The sequence below is a fragment of the Varanus komodoensis genome, unplaced genomic scaffold (assembly GCF_004798865.1).
Source record: "Varanus komodoensis strain SLA01 unplaced genomic scaffold, ASM479886v1 scaffold4, whole genome shotgun sequence".
Taxonomy (NCBI): Eukaryota; Metazoa; Chordata; class Lepidosauria; order Squamata; family Varanidae; genus Varanus; species Varanus komodoensis.
This window is the reverse complement of record NW_025335941.1, coordinates 43,543,759-43,558,651: the sequence shown is the minus strand read 5'-3', so window position 1 is coordinate 43,558,651 and position 14,893 is coordinate 43,543,759. Positions and strand designations below refer to the sequence as shown.

Here is a 14,893-nt window from a genome sequence, read left to right as displayed (position 1 = left end):
TGATTATTTTCAAATGGGCTTTGTCGTTATATTTTGATTCCTGGCATGATATATATATAGCCCAGGTTGCACTAAAGGTGTACACATGAATACATTTAATCCTCAATATTTTCCTAGAATGTGGCTGTTTCTTTGGATCTGAAATGATTAGGACTGGCATTGTTCAATGGTGCCAAGTGAAGTTGCCCTCCAAAGGCTAATGGCAGCCCTGTGTGTGTGATTTTCACTGGGGTCTTGATGTAGGAAAAGGTTAAACTCTTCTCCCAGCCTGCTGTAGTGCTGATCCTGCTCAGGGATCTCACATTGTCTGGGTGTGGTGCAAAAAGTGGTCTCACATATTGCACTCGTGCTATGAATGTCATATCCGCTTTCATCCTTAGCAAGTAAGAAAATACAGGAGTGAACCTCCCTGCTTAGCAGCTGTTCCTTTGGGATCCAAAATACTACAGCCAGGGCCATTTCATGTCTGTATCGCTCAGCATGCATGACTAAGCAGCTAACTGGAGAAATAGTGATGAGGAAGGAAGGAGCAGCTAGGGATGCCACCCCCCCCCACCCTCCACCCCCCAGACCAGCGGGACGTTTGCATCTGGTACATGCTTGTTCGGTAGAAATTCTGCAGATGACACTTTTTGTTACAAGGAGATGTACCTGTAATTCTGTGTATCACAGAGCTGTGAAAGAACAAGAATCCAAACAAAATTAATACCATGCATTGCAGGATCAACACCAGGCATGGCTGGGACTAGACATTTCTAGGATACACTAGAAGACTGGATAGACATTTCAGCAAATGAAGCCATTGAACACAGTGGAGAATATTGTAGGTAGGCCATGCACTGTAGGAGGTGAGCTGCTAATGGGAAATGACCGCTACAATGGGGACAAAGATGTGGTTGGACAGCAACCCCCGTCATCCCTGTCCATTGGCCATGCTGGGAAAGCTAAGGAGGAACACTGTGTTCTAGTGCCCAAAGCTGAACTTCAGCTGCCATGCATTGGGGGACTTCATAAGTAGGATGCCCCAGCTCCAATGCTTGGCATCTCTGGTTAAAAGGAGCAGGTAGAAGTTGATGGAAAAGACCATTGGTCAAGACCTCTGGGAAAGACATTTGCAGTTGACATGATGATACCTGGTTAGATGGACAAATACCCTGATATAAGGCAGCTCCATTTTTGTCTATAAGGAGAAGCTCTTCTCATGACCAGAAAGTCACAGAATAGATGGTATTGTTTTACCAATTATTTTACCTTTATGTGGAATGCCTGTCACTGGATATTCCTTTTGAAAGGGCCCATAAATGAAATTTCTGTATTTTTGCACCATAGTTCATGCAAGGCACTGAATCCAACCCCACTTCATTCTATATTCTACTAGTGATTAGCATTTTATTTCCTGGATTCTCTGTGTGATAGTTAGTGCTTCATCAAAGAAATCTTAACTTTCCTTCAATTTCTTCAGGGAAATGTCCTGTAAAATTTCTCATAACAGCCATTATCTTACCCTGCCTGGAGTCATGTCACTATTCTTTAAAAACAACAACAGAAAAGAATTTTGCCTGTATCCTTGCATTCATCATATGCCCTGTGATCTTCTACTAATTTCTGTTGATGGTGAAATAGAAGTTGTTTCCACTCACAATTCAAGGTTATGCTGCCTTATTATTTTTGTTGCAAACCACATAGCACCTGTTGGCATCTATGAGAGCAAATGGATATTCTGAGAAAAGCAGAGCATTTACTGTTCTAGTCACTTAACCTCAAGAATATACTGTGGTGCAGAAAAGTTGCAAGAAATGATGATGGTGCTGGAGAAACTCCTCCAGGAGGAAAGGTTACAACATCAGGGACAGTTCAGCTTAGAAAAAGGCAAGTCAGGGCAGACGTAATTCAGGTGTATAAATTGTGCATGGTAGAAAGAAAGTGGATAAGGTGAAAAATATGTCTTTCATAATGTTTCTTTCTTTCTTTCAACCCAGGACTCATCCACTAAAGCCATATGGTGGCAGATTCAGGATGGATGTATTTCATTACACAGCACCTAATTAAACTATGAAATTCACTACTAGAAGATATACTTACCGCCATCATCTTGGAATTCAGCACATTTACAGAGGAGAAGTCTATAGGCTATCCATAGCTACTGGTTGTGATGGCTATGTGTGACCTGAAGTATTGGAGTCAATCTGACTTTGTAGACTTCACATAAGCATTTGGTTTGGCACTGTGGTTATACAGTACTGGACTGCATGGCCTTCTCAAGTTCATGGAAATATACTAATAGTAGAAGATAAAAAACACACAGCAGTGGCCAATAGTACAGATACAGCCGGAGTACACCGGCAGTACTTGGAAGCCATTGTTGGAGAGTAATGTCATGTGAAAAGTACTACCCTGCATAGCATGCGGAGCCTAAGATGCAGAGGGCAACAGGATTCGTAAGTATCCCGGGACAGTCCCCTGTGGAAGGGGAGGAATTTTTTTTCAATAACAAACATTTGATTTTACACTGCAGTGTAGAAAATGATTTTCTAATTAAGGTACGGCTGCTTTTTCCAATGACAAGCCTGGTGCTCTTGGGATAGATTGGTAAAAATGAAAACTGTAATAAATTGCTGAGAGGTTTGGTGGAATCACTGGTGGAACTGAGCTGGGCTCTGTGGGGTATCTTCATCAGTCTGGTATAAAAATTTTAGGCAGCAATATGAACACTTTCTGATTAATAGGATTTTGTGCTCAGCATTGTTTCTGTAAAACTTAATTACATTGCATGCATATCTCACCTTTTTTACTTTAATGAGAAACCCACACCACACACGCACCATACCACACCTGCTCTAAATTTTAACAAATTTTCATACTCATACTCTACACTTTACTATATCATTTTGCAGCTGTTTCTCCTGACCTCCCCCACCACAAAAAAAAAAAAAAAAAAAAAAGGAAAGTATGAGCCACCTGAATGTAAATGTAATATAGTAAGGTATTAGATTATATTTTACAAATAGCTGGGCAAGGAATGGAGAGAACTCTCAAATAATCTACTGACAATTATTCATCATAAAATAAAACAAACATGATATTGGAAGTAAATCTAAACCTTCAGCATGTATTCTTTTATTCAGCTCCCAAGTATATATTTACATGGGGTTTTTGAGTGATAACAAGACATGAGGTAAAAATGAGGTATTAATATGAGTACAATATTAAACATGCAATGACCATATTGACACAACAGCAATATAACACTTAATGGAAACATGGTAGCATTATGTTGCAAGATATGCTTAATACTGATTTTAAAAGAAAACAGCATCTTGTGGGTACATTATTGCTAGATTCAAGAATATCTAATTTGCCTCTGCTCTAAGTGTGGGGAGACATAATGGGAGTGAAACCATTTCTGTCAAAGGAAAATGCACCATACTTTCCAAATTCAAGTTTTCTTGAACTTAGTCAAATCCTTTCACCACTGAATAAAAGTTTGAGATGAAAAGCCTGGCTGTAGTTTCTCTGCTTCTGTCAGACGCAGGCCACTCGGCTTCCCCCTGGTTTATCTGGGCAACTCATATCATGCCAATGAGAGCTAGGGCCTTCTTGGGGTGATGCTACAACTGTGGAATTTCCTTCTGGGCACCATCCACTAGTTTTCCTCTTTGCTTGTCCCTATGTTGTTATTCAATAGCTTATTCAGTATGATCAGATCAGTTGGAGTCATACTTTGCCTCTGTTTACCTGCTGCTGCTCTCCAAGTGTAATTTTTCCAATTTTGTTTTCAGGTACTTGGATTGTCTTGATACAAAACTAGCATATAAATACTAAAACAAAATAGATGGGAGATCATCTTCCTAAACAGGTTCCTATCCACCACACCTTCGCCTATGGCTTATCCAGGTTGAGAGTCTAGGATTTAAAATTATATTTTTATCAGGTTGCTCTAGAAAGCAGGTCCAGTAGTGATAGTAACAACTCAGATATCTATCTTTTTGTTCTAATGACAGAATGGGACAAGCCATTCATTTCCCCTCTCACTTCATCCCGTTGCTGGAACTAGCTGACTATTAGATAGAGAAGAAATCAGCTGTTGATTCCATGAATATCTTAAAATCATAACTTTCTTCAGAATATCTGTTTCAAAACAACCATGAATTATTACCTCGTGTGATCTAGTGTGATGGTGCTGGTTGTTGGCTCCAGCAGGTGCGACTGCATTCTCCTTTGTGTGTAGCTGGGCACTGTAGCAACAGAATGCCAGACTGGATGAATCCTTGTCCTAATACTGTGCAGCATATGTTCTCATGACTGGATCAACCTCATTTATTTTTACTTGATTGGTAAAATCTGTTTATCCCAGTTTGGATCTTTTTGGGGAATTATCCTTCTGGATCTTTTAGAAAAATTCTCAAGAGAAGCTTCGGATTTTTCTGAGAAGTCTCCAGAGCACTAGTAGGCACTTGTTTACTGTAGCCAGGCCATTAAGCTGCTAATTTCCCCCTTTTCTCAAGTTTGTATGCTATGGTATAGGAAATGAAAGCTGTGAAAATACTTAGGAAGGCTGCAAATGGGTTCTGCTCCTGTCTGGACCTTTCATAAAATTCTGCGAATGAGATATGGCAATTTCACAATAAAAGCCTTGCCTGAAAACACCCAGACTATTTTAAAACAATGCTCAAAATGGTAGCAATTTATAAACCCAACTTTCTTGCTGTCATTTACGTGCAAATTATACCTATTATTTTATCCTTGGTGTAAATCACAGAACCAAAACTGGCACAACGAATTCCCAATTTATCAGATATGTCTCCTATTTTTACTGTAGCAAAGGTGCAGAATCTCCTAATCCACCAGGGGTGGTGGTGGTAAAAGCTGGATCAACCCCCATACACCTACCTTAGAATAATCCCCTCTCCCCTCACACACGTTGTTGCTAAGTAAGGCTTTAAAATCATGTCTGTTTTGGCTTGCAGATTCATTTCTACCAGACCTATTTCCATCCTGCCCTGACAAAGCAGGTAGGTTACATTTGCTTACACACTGCCACCAAAAACCATTTCCTGGTACAAATGCAGATAAATTTGAACACTGAAAATACAGGAGGGTTCTTGCCATAGCCTTAATAAAGAAGTTACTTCCCACTGAAATATCTACAACTGATATTGCTATATTGCTGACAGGCAGCAACTCTTGAAGCATTTACAATATAATTCAGCTTGGATTGTTCTCTTGTTTTGAATTATAATTTCTGAATGCAGACTGTATATTTCATAACAGCTTGCTAAATAACCTGCTATCTTGTGCATACATTTCCCCAGCCTACTCTTTATGCCAACCAGCTCTTTTCTACTGTCAATAGTCAGCGTCAATCCACACTCCACCAAGTCTGGCATTCCTTTGTATGACCATAGTTCCGCATTGGTCTAACTGTAACTGGTAGTGTATCCAATCCCTGAAGTGACTACAGAGGAAAATTAAAATCACATACATTTCTGTTTCCCAGATTACAGAACAAAGAGTATGCTCTGTTACATGCATATGAAGCCAACTCAAAAGATCAAAAAAACAAAGGCTATAGGAAGCTGCTTTACACCCACTTAGATTACTGGTCCATCTAGCCCAGTATTGTCAACAGTGACTTGCAGCAGCTCTCCAGGTTTCAGGCAGGGACAATCTGGCCCTGCGTGGGGATGCCAAGGACTGAAGCAGGGACTTCTGTGTGCAAAGCAACTGCTCCTCCATTGAGTCACAGTCTTGTTTTCAGGTTGGGATTGTAAACTGAATGTGAGTTCTTTTCCTTTTAAACATTAACCCAGATTGCTGAGATGCGATTATGAGGAACTGATTACATGACCAGATGTGGACAGTTGTACAGATCACTAAAATCACAGGATAGCAAAGGCAAGAAACTGAATTAGTGCCAGGGTGCCCCAGACAATAGGTACCTATTGTCAATGGAAGAACTCAACCCTGGTATGTATCAAGTAAGTCCAGGTGAAAAAAGATCCTGAGCAGATCACAGTGCTTTGCTTTTTTCTCTGAGCATCATTTAAGCTGCATGCTTATCCCCTTACATGGGAGTAACCCTATTGAACTCAGTGGGGCATACTTCTAGGTAGATGTGCACAGGATTGCACTGGTAGTGTTTTCCAGAAAGTCCTGTGTGGTCTGTGTAGACACCATCCCATAGCTGGCATTGCACGGAAATCCCAAATACCACACAGTAACTGATATTATGAAGATCAAAGCAGTCATAGACTTCTGCACTGCAGCATAAAAAGTTTGTTGTTTCTTTTATAATATGGTCACTGTGTCACCAGCAAGACACATGTGCTTGAACAGTTGAGTGAAATAGAAGTTCAATAAGTGAAACTTTTCCCAATGTTGAAAGTCTGTCTGTCTTGCAACCATTAGGGATATAACAGATTTGCTAGAAAGTAGTAGGTAACCCTGTCCTTGTAGAAAATACACTGTTGTTTCCTGAAACAAATTCAATGGCACATCTTGATTGACTTAAAATAATGGGAACTCCCCATAATGGAGAGAGGGGAATTATAGGGAGAAAAGAGGAGGGAAATGTCCATTGCACTGAGGAAAGTCCACTAGTATGACAGCGGATCTCAGCCATCCATGCCTGAAAAACCAAGCCCTACTTAGTTTGGTGTATTTTCCTCCCAGCTCCATAGACAAGGAGCCTGATTAGGCTGTCCTGTACAACAACATGTAGAAAGCCCGGCTGAAACTGATTTTACTCTGCATGAAATAACAGTTTGTTTGAAACTAAATTATGATTAATATTACATTATTTTTATTATTAAAACCCTGTTCTCCATAAATTATTTAAAAATAATTATTGCTTTCAAAGCATTTTCCCATTTATGAAAATAAGTAGTCCCCAAATATGCGCTATCCAATGGCCCCTTAGGGTACCACTCCAGAACACCAGGAGCTGATGCTGCTCCCATTAATAAGGGACAAAAGGACATCTTGAAAAAGGCTGCTGTTCTAATACACTTGCTTAGACTTTCACTCCCACTGAAATGCGAAGTTTTTACTTCCAAGCATTCAAAATCAAAGCATAAGACCATCCTAGGACAGGATCAAAAAATCCTTAACATCATAATTACCACTTCTCACAGATTACTTATTAGTTCTTTTCAGTATATGGTGCATATTACACAAACTTATAAAATGTACAATGTGAAAAATGTGCTAAGAGTGCAATCCTATATACACTTACCTTGAAGTAAGTCCCATTGACATCAGTGGAGCTTACACCTGAGTAGACATACATAGGATTGTGCTGTAAGAGAGCATCTCCTAATGGGTGGTCTCCTGAGGGAAGAAATATAGCTCAGCATAATTTTTGATAATAGGTATTCAAGCTTATGTTTATATAAGCAGGAGTTCCAAATTCGATACTTTAAAGGCACAATCTTATGTAAGTTTAGGCAGAAAGAAGGCCTTTTTACTATCTAAATTTGCCTAGGATTGCACTTTACAAGTATTACCAACAACTAAAAAGTTGTCTGAATGCACTAATATTGCTAGAAGCAATGTTTGGTTGACAATGGTTGTGTAATTCTTTCTTTCCACTGGTTTAGTCCACTCTATACCATCATTTCTAATGATGTACCAGCACTGGTGTTGGAACCCCCAACCAGGCTAAACCATCAGCTCAAAGGCAGTTGGCTGTGGCTCAGTCTCATGAAAATCAGTGGTGCAACCTAGATAGGACAAATGATGGGCAGCCTTCTGTGCTCCACTGCCATGGGCTTGGCCAACTGAGCCATTTTTTAAAGGGCTGAAAAACAGCACAGTTATTGCCATGCTTGGTGTATGTGACATCACATTCTTCACCATTGGGACCATGATTTTAACTTCCTTATTCAGTTATCTTTCCCTCTCATGCATTTCCCTTCTTGCAACAGCAAGAGTTTTCCTTCCAGCAGGAAAACCTTCTCTTCTTTTATGCTCCTGTAACACTGCTGGCTGAACACTAGAGCCTCCCAAAACTACACCTCCAAGGTCCCCTAACACCTGAGGAGTTGCTATTGCAGGGTGCTAGGGAGGACTGTAGGGACCCCCTGCCTCTGCTATATTGCAACACTGCAGCTTAGTAAATATGGATATGGGAGTGTATGGGAGGGGGCTAGGGAGGAGTTCTTGTTCAGCTTGGGACACTGGAAAAGAACCAGGAGTCATCATGCTTGCCTTGCATTGAAAGTCAACATTCCGAGTTGCCAAAGTTTATGTTGCAAACCAAGCCATTACAAACCTTTATAGGCCACCAAGCTTTATCTGGGTAGCTCTTCTTGTGGTAGCACTAGCCCTGACTAACTAACTGTCATTAATTTCAGTAAGATGCAACTATCCTAATTTCCTTTGAACTAGGACATCAAATTTTGGGACATAACTTCAAACCATGTATTTTAAATTAGTGATAATTTGCTCTGAAATTATGGATGCCACTTACGGGTAGATCTATATTAATGAGTTGAATGCCCATCCTTATATTCACGTCCGAAGCATTGTTTACTTGTTGTTAGTGAACAACTTTGGTGTAATGCTACATTGTGTGATGGCAAGCAGAGGCAGTAGTGGCTTCATCACATTCTGAGCATTGTTAGAATGGCAAGTCTTAGGATTGGTCTGTTAGACTAAGAAATCCTAGGACTATTACAATTAGTGAGCTTTCAGTTGGTCCAAAGTGTTTCCTATTCCATTATTTAAGGCAACTGGCATGATTTCTGCGCTGCAAATAGGGAAGCTGCAGAAATCTGCAATGGATTCAACTGAACTGCTGCAAATCCCACAGCGGACCAAGTTTTTCCAGGTTGTGCAGACTTGCAGACTGTTATTATCTTTGGGGGTAGATATGCCCAAATTCACATTAACACTAATATGCAATAATGCAAATTCATATTTGTGCTAATGTACATTAATGAAAACCAATTGTTGTTCTAGTGGAGCAAAATTCTCCTAAATCCTGAAAAGGAACAAGACACCTGTCAATTTGCAAAACACAAGTGGAATGTTTTGACAAAATCCATATATCCCTAGCTGCAACTCTAGTTTCTGTCTTTCTATAGGCTACTGTGTTCACCAAATTATTGTTTACCCAATTATAATACCCTGGAACATACTGCTCTCTCTTCTTAAAACCTTTTCTCAGCCCTCCAGTGTCCTACTTCATGCAATTCTTCATAACCTGTGCAAACATGGGAACAAGTATTCCGCTTGTTACCAGTCATCACACTGATGTCATAGTTTTGCAATAATAGCAAGGATGTTAAGAAAAACATGGAGATCCTGCGAACTAACAACTAATGAAGTGAAAATAATTCTAATCAAATGCAGATGTCTTCTAGAAAGCACTAGCTTACATACAAAACTTGTTATATATACATACATACATATATATATTATATGTAGCAAAGTATATACAATATTTACATTTCCTATTTACACTTTAAAATGAGCTTCTCAGAAGCTTTTAAATATTAGACATATGCCATACATAAGCAAAGGCTTCTTTTAAAGCCTAAATAAATTTGTGGAAAAATGTTCTTTAGTGAAGGAATTCAATAGGTGCAAAGCATAGGGGTCAATGAATGACATTTCCAGGCAATGGCAGAGCCTTCCAAGCAATCCTGGCTTGGCTATTGCACAAACGTAGGCTGAAATCCAGTGAATCTAGTGCATACATGGATCTCCATACATGCAGGCTCTCCAACACTCAGATTTTTGTTTCTGGTCCCTCAGCAATCAGAGGTTGAAATGAATTTCTGATATTGGCAACTTCAGCTGCACATAGATGTCCAAAGCCTTTATTGTACCACTCTAATGAATGACCTCTGCAGGGAAGCAAATAGGAAAAGTTAATGTAAAAGTGTTTCTCCTCCCCAACTTCATCCATATGGTAGGTCATAAATGTTAACCAACAGAGACAGACATCTTCTTAGACACCATTAGAATAAATACATGGCACCTAAAGACACTGATATTCCTATGGTAATCATGAAGCATCATGTTCTAAAAATGGAATGAGATGGATCCAAATTTATGCCGGATCAACCATGTTGGTAGATATGGACTTCATCATGCTCTCCTTTCAATGGCAGCCCATCTAAAAATCTACCAGAGGATCAGAAGACCTTTCTGAATGTGGTAAGGTTGAACTGGGATGAACTGGGAGGATCCCCAAAAATCACACATTTTGCAGGCACATGCATCTAACCCAGCAAGACTGACATTTTCTCCTGATACACAGTGAGACACAATTGCCTGGTTTGCATGATCCAAGAGCAGTTAATAAATCGTAGTGGTTTGTTAACCACCCCTACACATATGGCAGCTCATTTCCATAATTACCCTTGCTGAGTGCAGGTTGTCTTGATGTCTGAACACAGAGAGGGTGTCTTTTTGGGGTGGCTAAGAAACTCCCATGAACCCATGGCCTGTTGTAGTTGTGGGGTGATTTGTAAACCATTCCAACAAGTCACCCTTGCTGGGCTTGGACAACATGAGAAAGGGAGTGTGACACAAAATCCTGGGGCCTGAAACAGCTGCCATGGTGTACTCTTTTGACTGTGCAAACCAGGTGAATGTGGGCTAATATTTAGACAGTTGGGCTCAAATTTAGGATAGCTGGAGTCAAATCTCTCAAATGATGGGTCCCCATTGACTTTCTCAGAGATTAATTCTTCCATCTGCAGAATGGGAATGATGGCAGCATGGATATGTGGAGGAACAAGAACAACAAACACACTGTACTCTGGGAGGTTACAATCCTGTTCCTAGCATAACAATGGCAAAGGGTACAAGTTTAGACAGAAGAAAGCCCTACAACTTCTGGCATTCCCCAGCCAGCAGTGCTGACTTCTTTCTGTCGAAATTTGCATAAGACTGCGCTTTATACTGCCGAAGGACAAATTAGGCCCTAGTCACACTGGACAAAATTGGTACCACTGCAACACATACAGCTGTGCAAGCATCAGATCTGAGTACAAAATTATGCAAAAAGGCAGATGAGGGAATGAAAACATGAGAAATGAGGGCTGGTTGAAAAGCTTTCAATGCCCTCCTTGTAGCCATGCTGGAAGATGAGGTGGAGAGTACATGAGCTCCAAAATGTGAAGACCAGGCCCTCACATTTTACAGTAACTTTTTATTTTGTGACTGAAATTAGCAGTCAGCATAACAGAATGGAGGGCCCCACAGGTGAAATTTGGGATGTGGCTACTGAGATGTCTATGCAAGCCACACTTTGGGTTACCACAGCTGTACATATTGTGAGGATAGTCAGTCTGGTCAAAATACATGAGCCAGAACATGTAAGAAGACTTTTGGGAACTGCAGAATCGGAACTGGAATCAGGAATGTTCTGTATTTTGTAAGTTAAAAAACAGTAGCCCCCATGTATCAATTACCAGAAACAAGGGTGGGTGGGGGGCTTGTAAAATTGTTTTAAAGGTTATGAAACTGAAGTAATATTTTCCAGTCATATTTTTTCCATACGGAAACCTTATGGGGCTCTCCATACCAATTGAACATGGCTGATCTTTCATACTATGCCTAATCAGAGGAACAAACTGTAATTGACAATAAATTGGAAGAGGAATACAATTAAGACAAATCAGTCCAGGAATACTGTGACAGCTATGAAAAAATATGCTGGCCTGCTTAATCAGGTAGGTAAAGTGGTTTTCCCCCCCTTTATGCTGTAATCTTCTGCATGGCTACCTGGGAGTTAGTTCCAGTGGACTCAGTGGGATATATTACTGAATGTACAAGCATAAGCTCAATGCACAGTTTTTTGCTGAATATTTTTTTATATTAACCAAAGGGCACATGTTCCAGAAGTAATTGCATTCTTCTAGCTAAACTTGTCAAACAGTGCTGAGGAATGCTGGCTCTGTGCAGGTACGGATCACCTTTTTGGCACCTGAAGTACTTACTTGAGGTCAACCCTGCAGATGTGTGTCAGGCGAGATTTCCCAGAACCACAAGGCTCTATTAAATACTGTGAATCCATAACAATGGCTCGCACCCCCCCCATCAGAGGGGTTTCTTCATGTTCTACAGAAATAGCCACTAATATGCACATTCCCTTAGGCAAGTTTGTTCTCCATGTTCTGTTAAAACAGGTTTTAAAAAGGAAACATTAATTGAAGGGGAAGAGCTACAAATAAAAGAAAGGTGTCTATAACAGAAGTTCTCTGGGTACTTTTCAAGATTAAAACAAGTATTGAAATAAAATAGCAGTACAAGTTACAATATAGCAAAGAATGCAACCAAAGGGCCCACATGACCATTTCAAAACCGAGCAAATACTGCATGGCATTAAATAGACAAAATAGAGAAATAAAAACTCATAGAGCCACAACAATAATAGACAAGATCAAATACATAAAAAGGCTATGGAAATAATAATAAAAACATTTTTGCCTGGTTTTGGAAAAACATCAAAATAGGCACCATGTGGATTTTTCCAGGATGGCATTCCATGTCTAAAGGCCATTTCTGAAAAGTCTGTTTCATGTGTGTTCACCCTTCATGCAATATTTGATGGGGCAGTTAGGAAAGGTTTTGCAGGCAACTAGCTTGTTTTTAGAAAAGAAAGGCTATTCCACTTGAAAGCATTAGTTACTCAGGGCTGGCGAGGAAGAACAAGTAGTTTTTGGTGGCAGCTCTGCGTCTTTGTAATATTTATCACTATGTTGTGGCTTACGTCGAGAGTGGTTTTGCAAAACCAGGCAATGAACACCTTTGCGGTAGTGTGTTTCATTCATTCCCTAATTTCTATTCAATCTGCACCTTCAAAGCTTGTTTACATGAACTGATGGGTTAATAACCATACTTGTATACTTGTGGCCCTTTAAAAAGAGTTCAAAATATGCAAAAGTTAATATGTGGAGTGAAACTCTTTATACTAAAAGCTAATTGCTCACTGTACTGGACAGTGATTGAATAAACAGGCTTTTCCTCCTGCAGTGAGGACATAAATGAAGTTATTAACCCTGAATCAGGAGTTGTGCAATGATAAATGTGAATTTAACAAATGTAGATCCAAATACATAGCTGTTAATACATAGCCCAACTCTTGTATATCTTTTACATGGGATGATTCCTTCAATCACAGTTATGGCAGTATTATGAAAAATGTCTGCCAGCCCTAAATAATTCAGTGTTTTCCATTTGTTCTCGATACCTTTATAGTTCAAGAATACCCCATACTTCTGTTTTATTTTATTTATCTGTCATATTTATATCCCATATATTTTTCCTGTAGGGAAGCCAAGAAAGATTACAGAACCCTTCTGCTCCTTTCTGTTTTACTCACACAGCAACCCCGTGAAATAGGCTGGGCTGAGAGTCAGTGAGTAGCCCAAAGTCATCCAACTAGCTTTGTTGTCAAGTGGGGACTAGACCCCAGATCTCCCAACTCCTTGTCCAATGCTCTAACCACTACACCACACTGACTGTGTGTGTGTGGTGATGGTGGCACAAAGGTATGTATTCAGATAAAATATCTTGACATAACTGCTTCCCTTAAAAATGTAAAATGAGATCATATTTTTATACAAGTCATTTTCTATGATACAAGGATAATATTTCAATGCATATTTTTATTAACCATTCATTTTGAAGGATTGCACTCTTTAAATAAAAAGTACTGAGGCATCTATTCCAAAATTTTACCCCCAAGCTCCCAATAAATGTGTCTTAACAACAAGCAGTTCACAGTGCCAAACCAGCACGATTTGGATCTGCCTACACCTTATATATGCCATACAACATCTATTCTGCCCTTTCTTTGACAGTTACCTTCATATGTTCATTTAGAATATGTTTGGGTTGCTGCTTTGCTCAGTCAGTAGCTAAGGTGATGTACAATAAAAACAACAAAAAGAACAAAATATATGAAATAGAAAAACCTGAATTTTTTTAAATTATGGATTTATAATGAAAATAACGATCAGCATAACTATTAAAATAGTTGGTTGAACAGTAGGTCCTCACCAGACACTTAACAGAAGGTTTGTGTAACAGGAGGCTGTTCAGCGCTGATGGGGGAGGCTGCTATACAAAAGACCCCGCTGCAAGGTCCACCAAGCCCAGCTCGCTTGGTTGGGTCTCAGATAATAAACTCCAAGTTTGTGAAAACTCATACAGGGGGACAATGATATTTCAGAATCCTGGCTCCAAGCCATGTAAATTTGGACTGTTAAAATCTAGCCAAGCATATGAGCCATGATATACTAAGGATTCTGACCAGTCAGTGGCTTTAATGATCCTGTTGTATTGCTATTATTATTACACAATTTTATTACATTGTATTTACATCCTGCCTTTTTGAAAGTAAATAAAAAATACTAGCAACAGAAAGAGAGAGAGACAGACAGAGCTGGACTGGGGACCCAGGAGATCTGAGTTCTAGTTCTTTGGGTCAGTCACTCACTAATCTACCTCATAGGGGTCTTGTGAGAATAAAGTACAGAGGATGACAACCATGTAAGTTGCCTTGGAGTCCTTGCAAGAAAAAAAAGGTGGGAGATAAAGGGAATAAACAAACAAACAAACAAACAAATTTACCTGAGGATTAAAAAGTCTCTAGAAGGATGAGGAGCCATACTGTTCAAAACATATTGGTAGATCTCAGTTTGCTTATCCAAAGTTTCAATGACTTTCCACTGCAAGAAATCCTCATCCCAAAGGTGGCGTTCTCTTAGCACACGGTTCAATACGACAGATGGAGGGGCCTCAACTTCCACAGATGCCTTCCATAGCCTTAATGGATTTCCATCTCCAACCTTAATTTGCCCAGGGAGCAGGAAGGGAAGAGAGAGAATCAAATGTTGGGTGAATCAGACAGGTTAAGATATAAACAAGAAAC

The 14,893-nt window shown here is 39.7% G+C and overlaps 1 protein-coding gene across 4 annotated transcripts in view; it reads right to left on the bottom strand.

Annotated features, from left to right (window-relative positions):
- Positions 1 to 3,082: 3,082 nt before the first annotated feature.
- Positions 3,083 to 14,893, bottom strand: part of STARD13 (StAR related lipid transfer domain containing 13) — a 158,098-nt gene continuing 146,287 nt past the window's right edge. For all 4 annotated transcript variants that reach the window (XM_044441635.1, XM_044441634.1, XM_044441636.1 and 1 more), the window contains 3 exons: positions 14,593 to 14,810; positions 11,955 to 12,131; positions 3,083 to 9,851 (listed from right to left, as the gene is read on the bottom strand). In XM_044441635.1, coding sequence (XP_044297570.1) covers positions 9,734 to 9,851; positions 11,955 to 12,131; positions 14,593 to 14,810 — 513 coding nt within the window. In that variant the 3' untranslated portion in view covers positions 3,083 to 9,733. The remainder of the gene's footprint in view (positions 9,852 to 11,954; positions 12,132 to 14,592; positions 14,811 to 14,893) is intronic.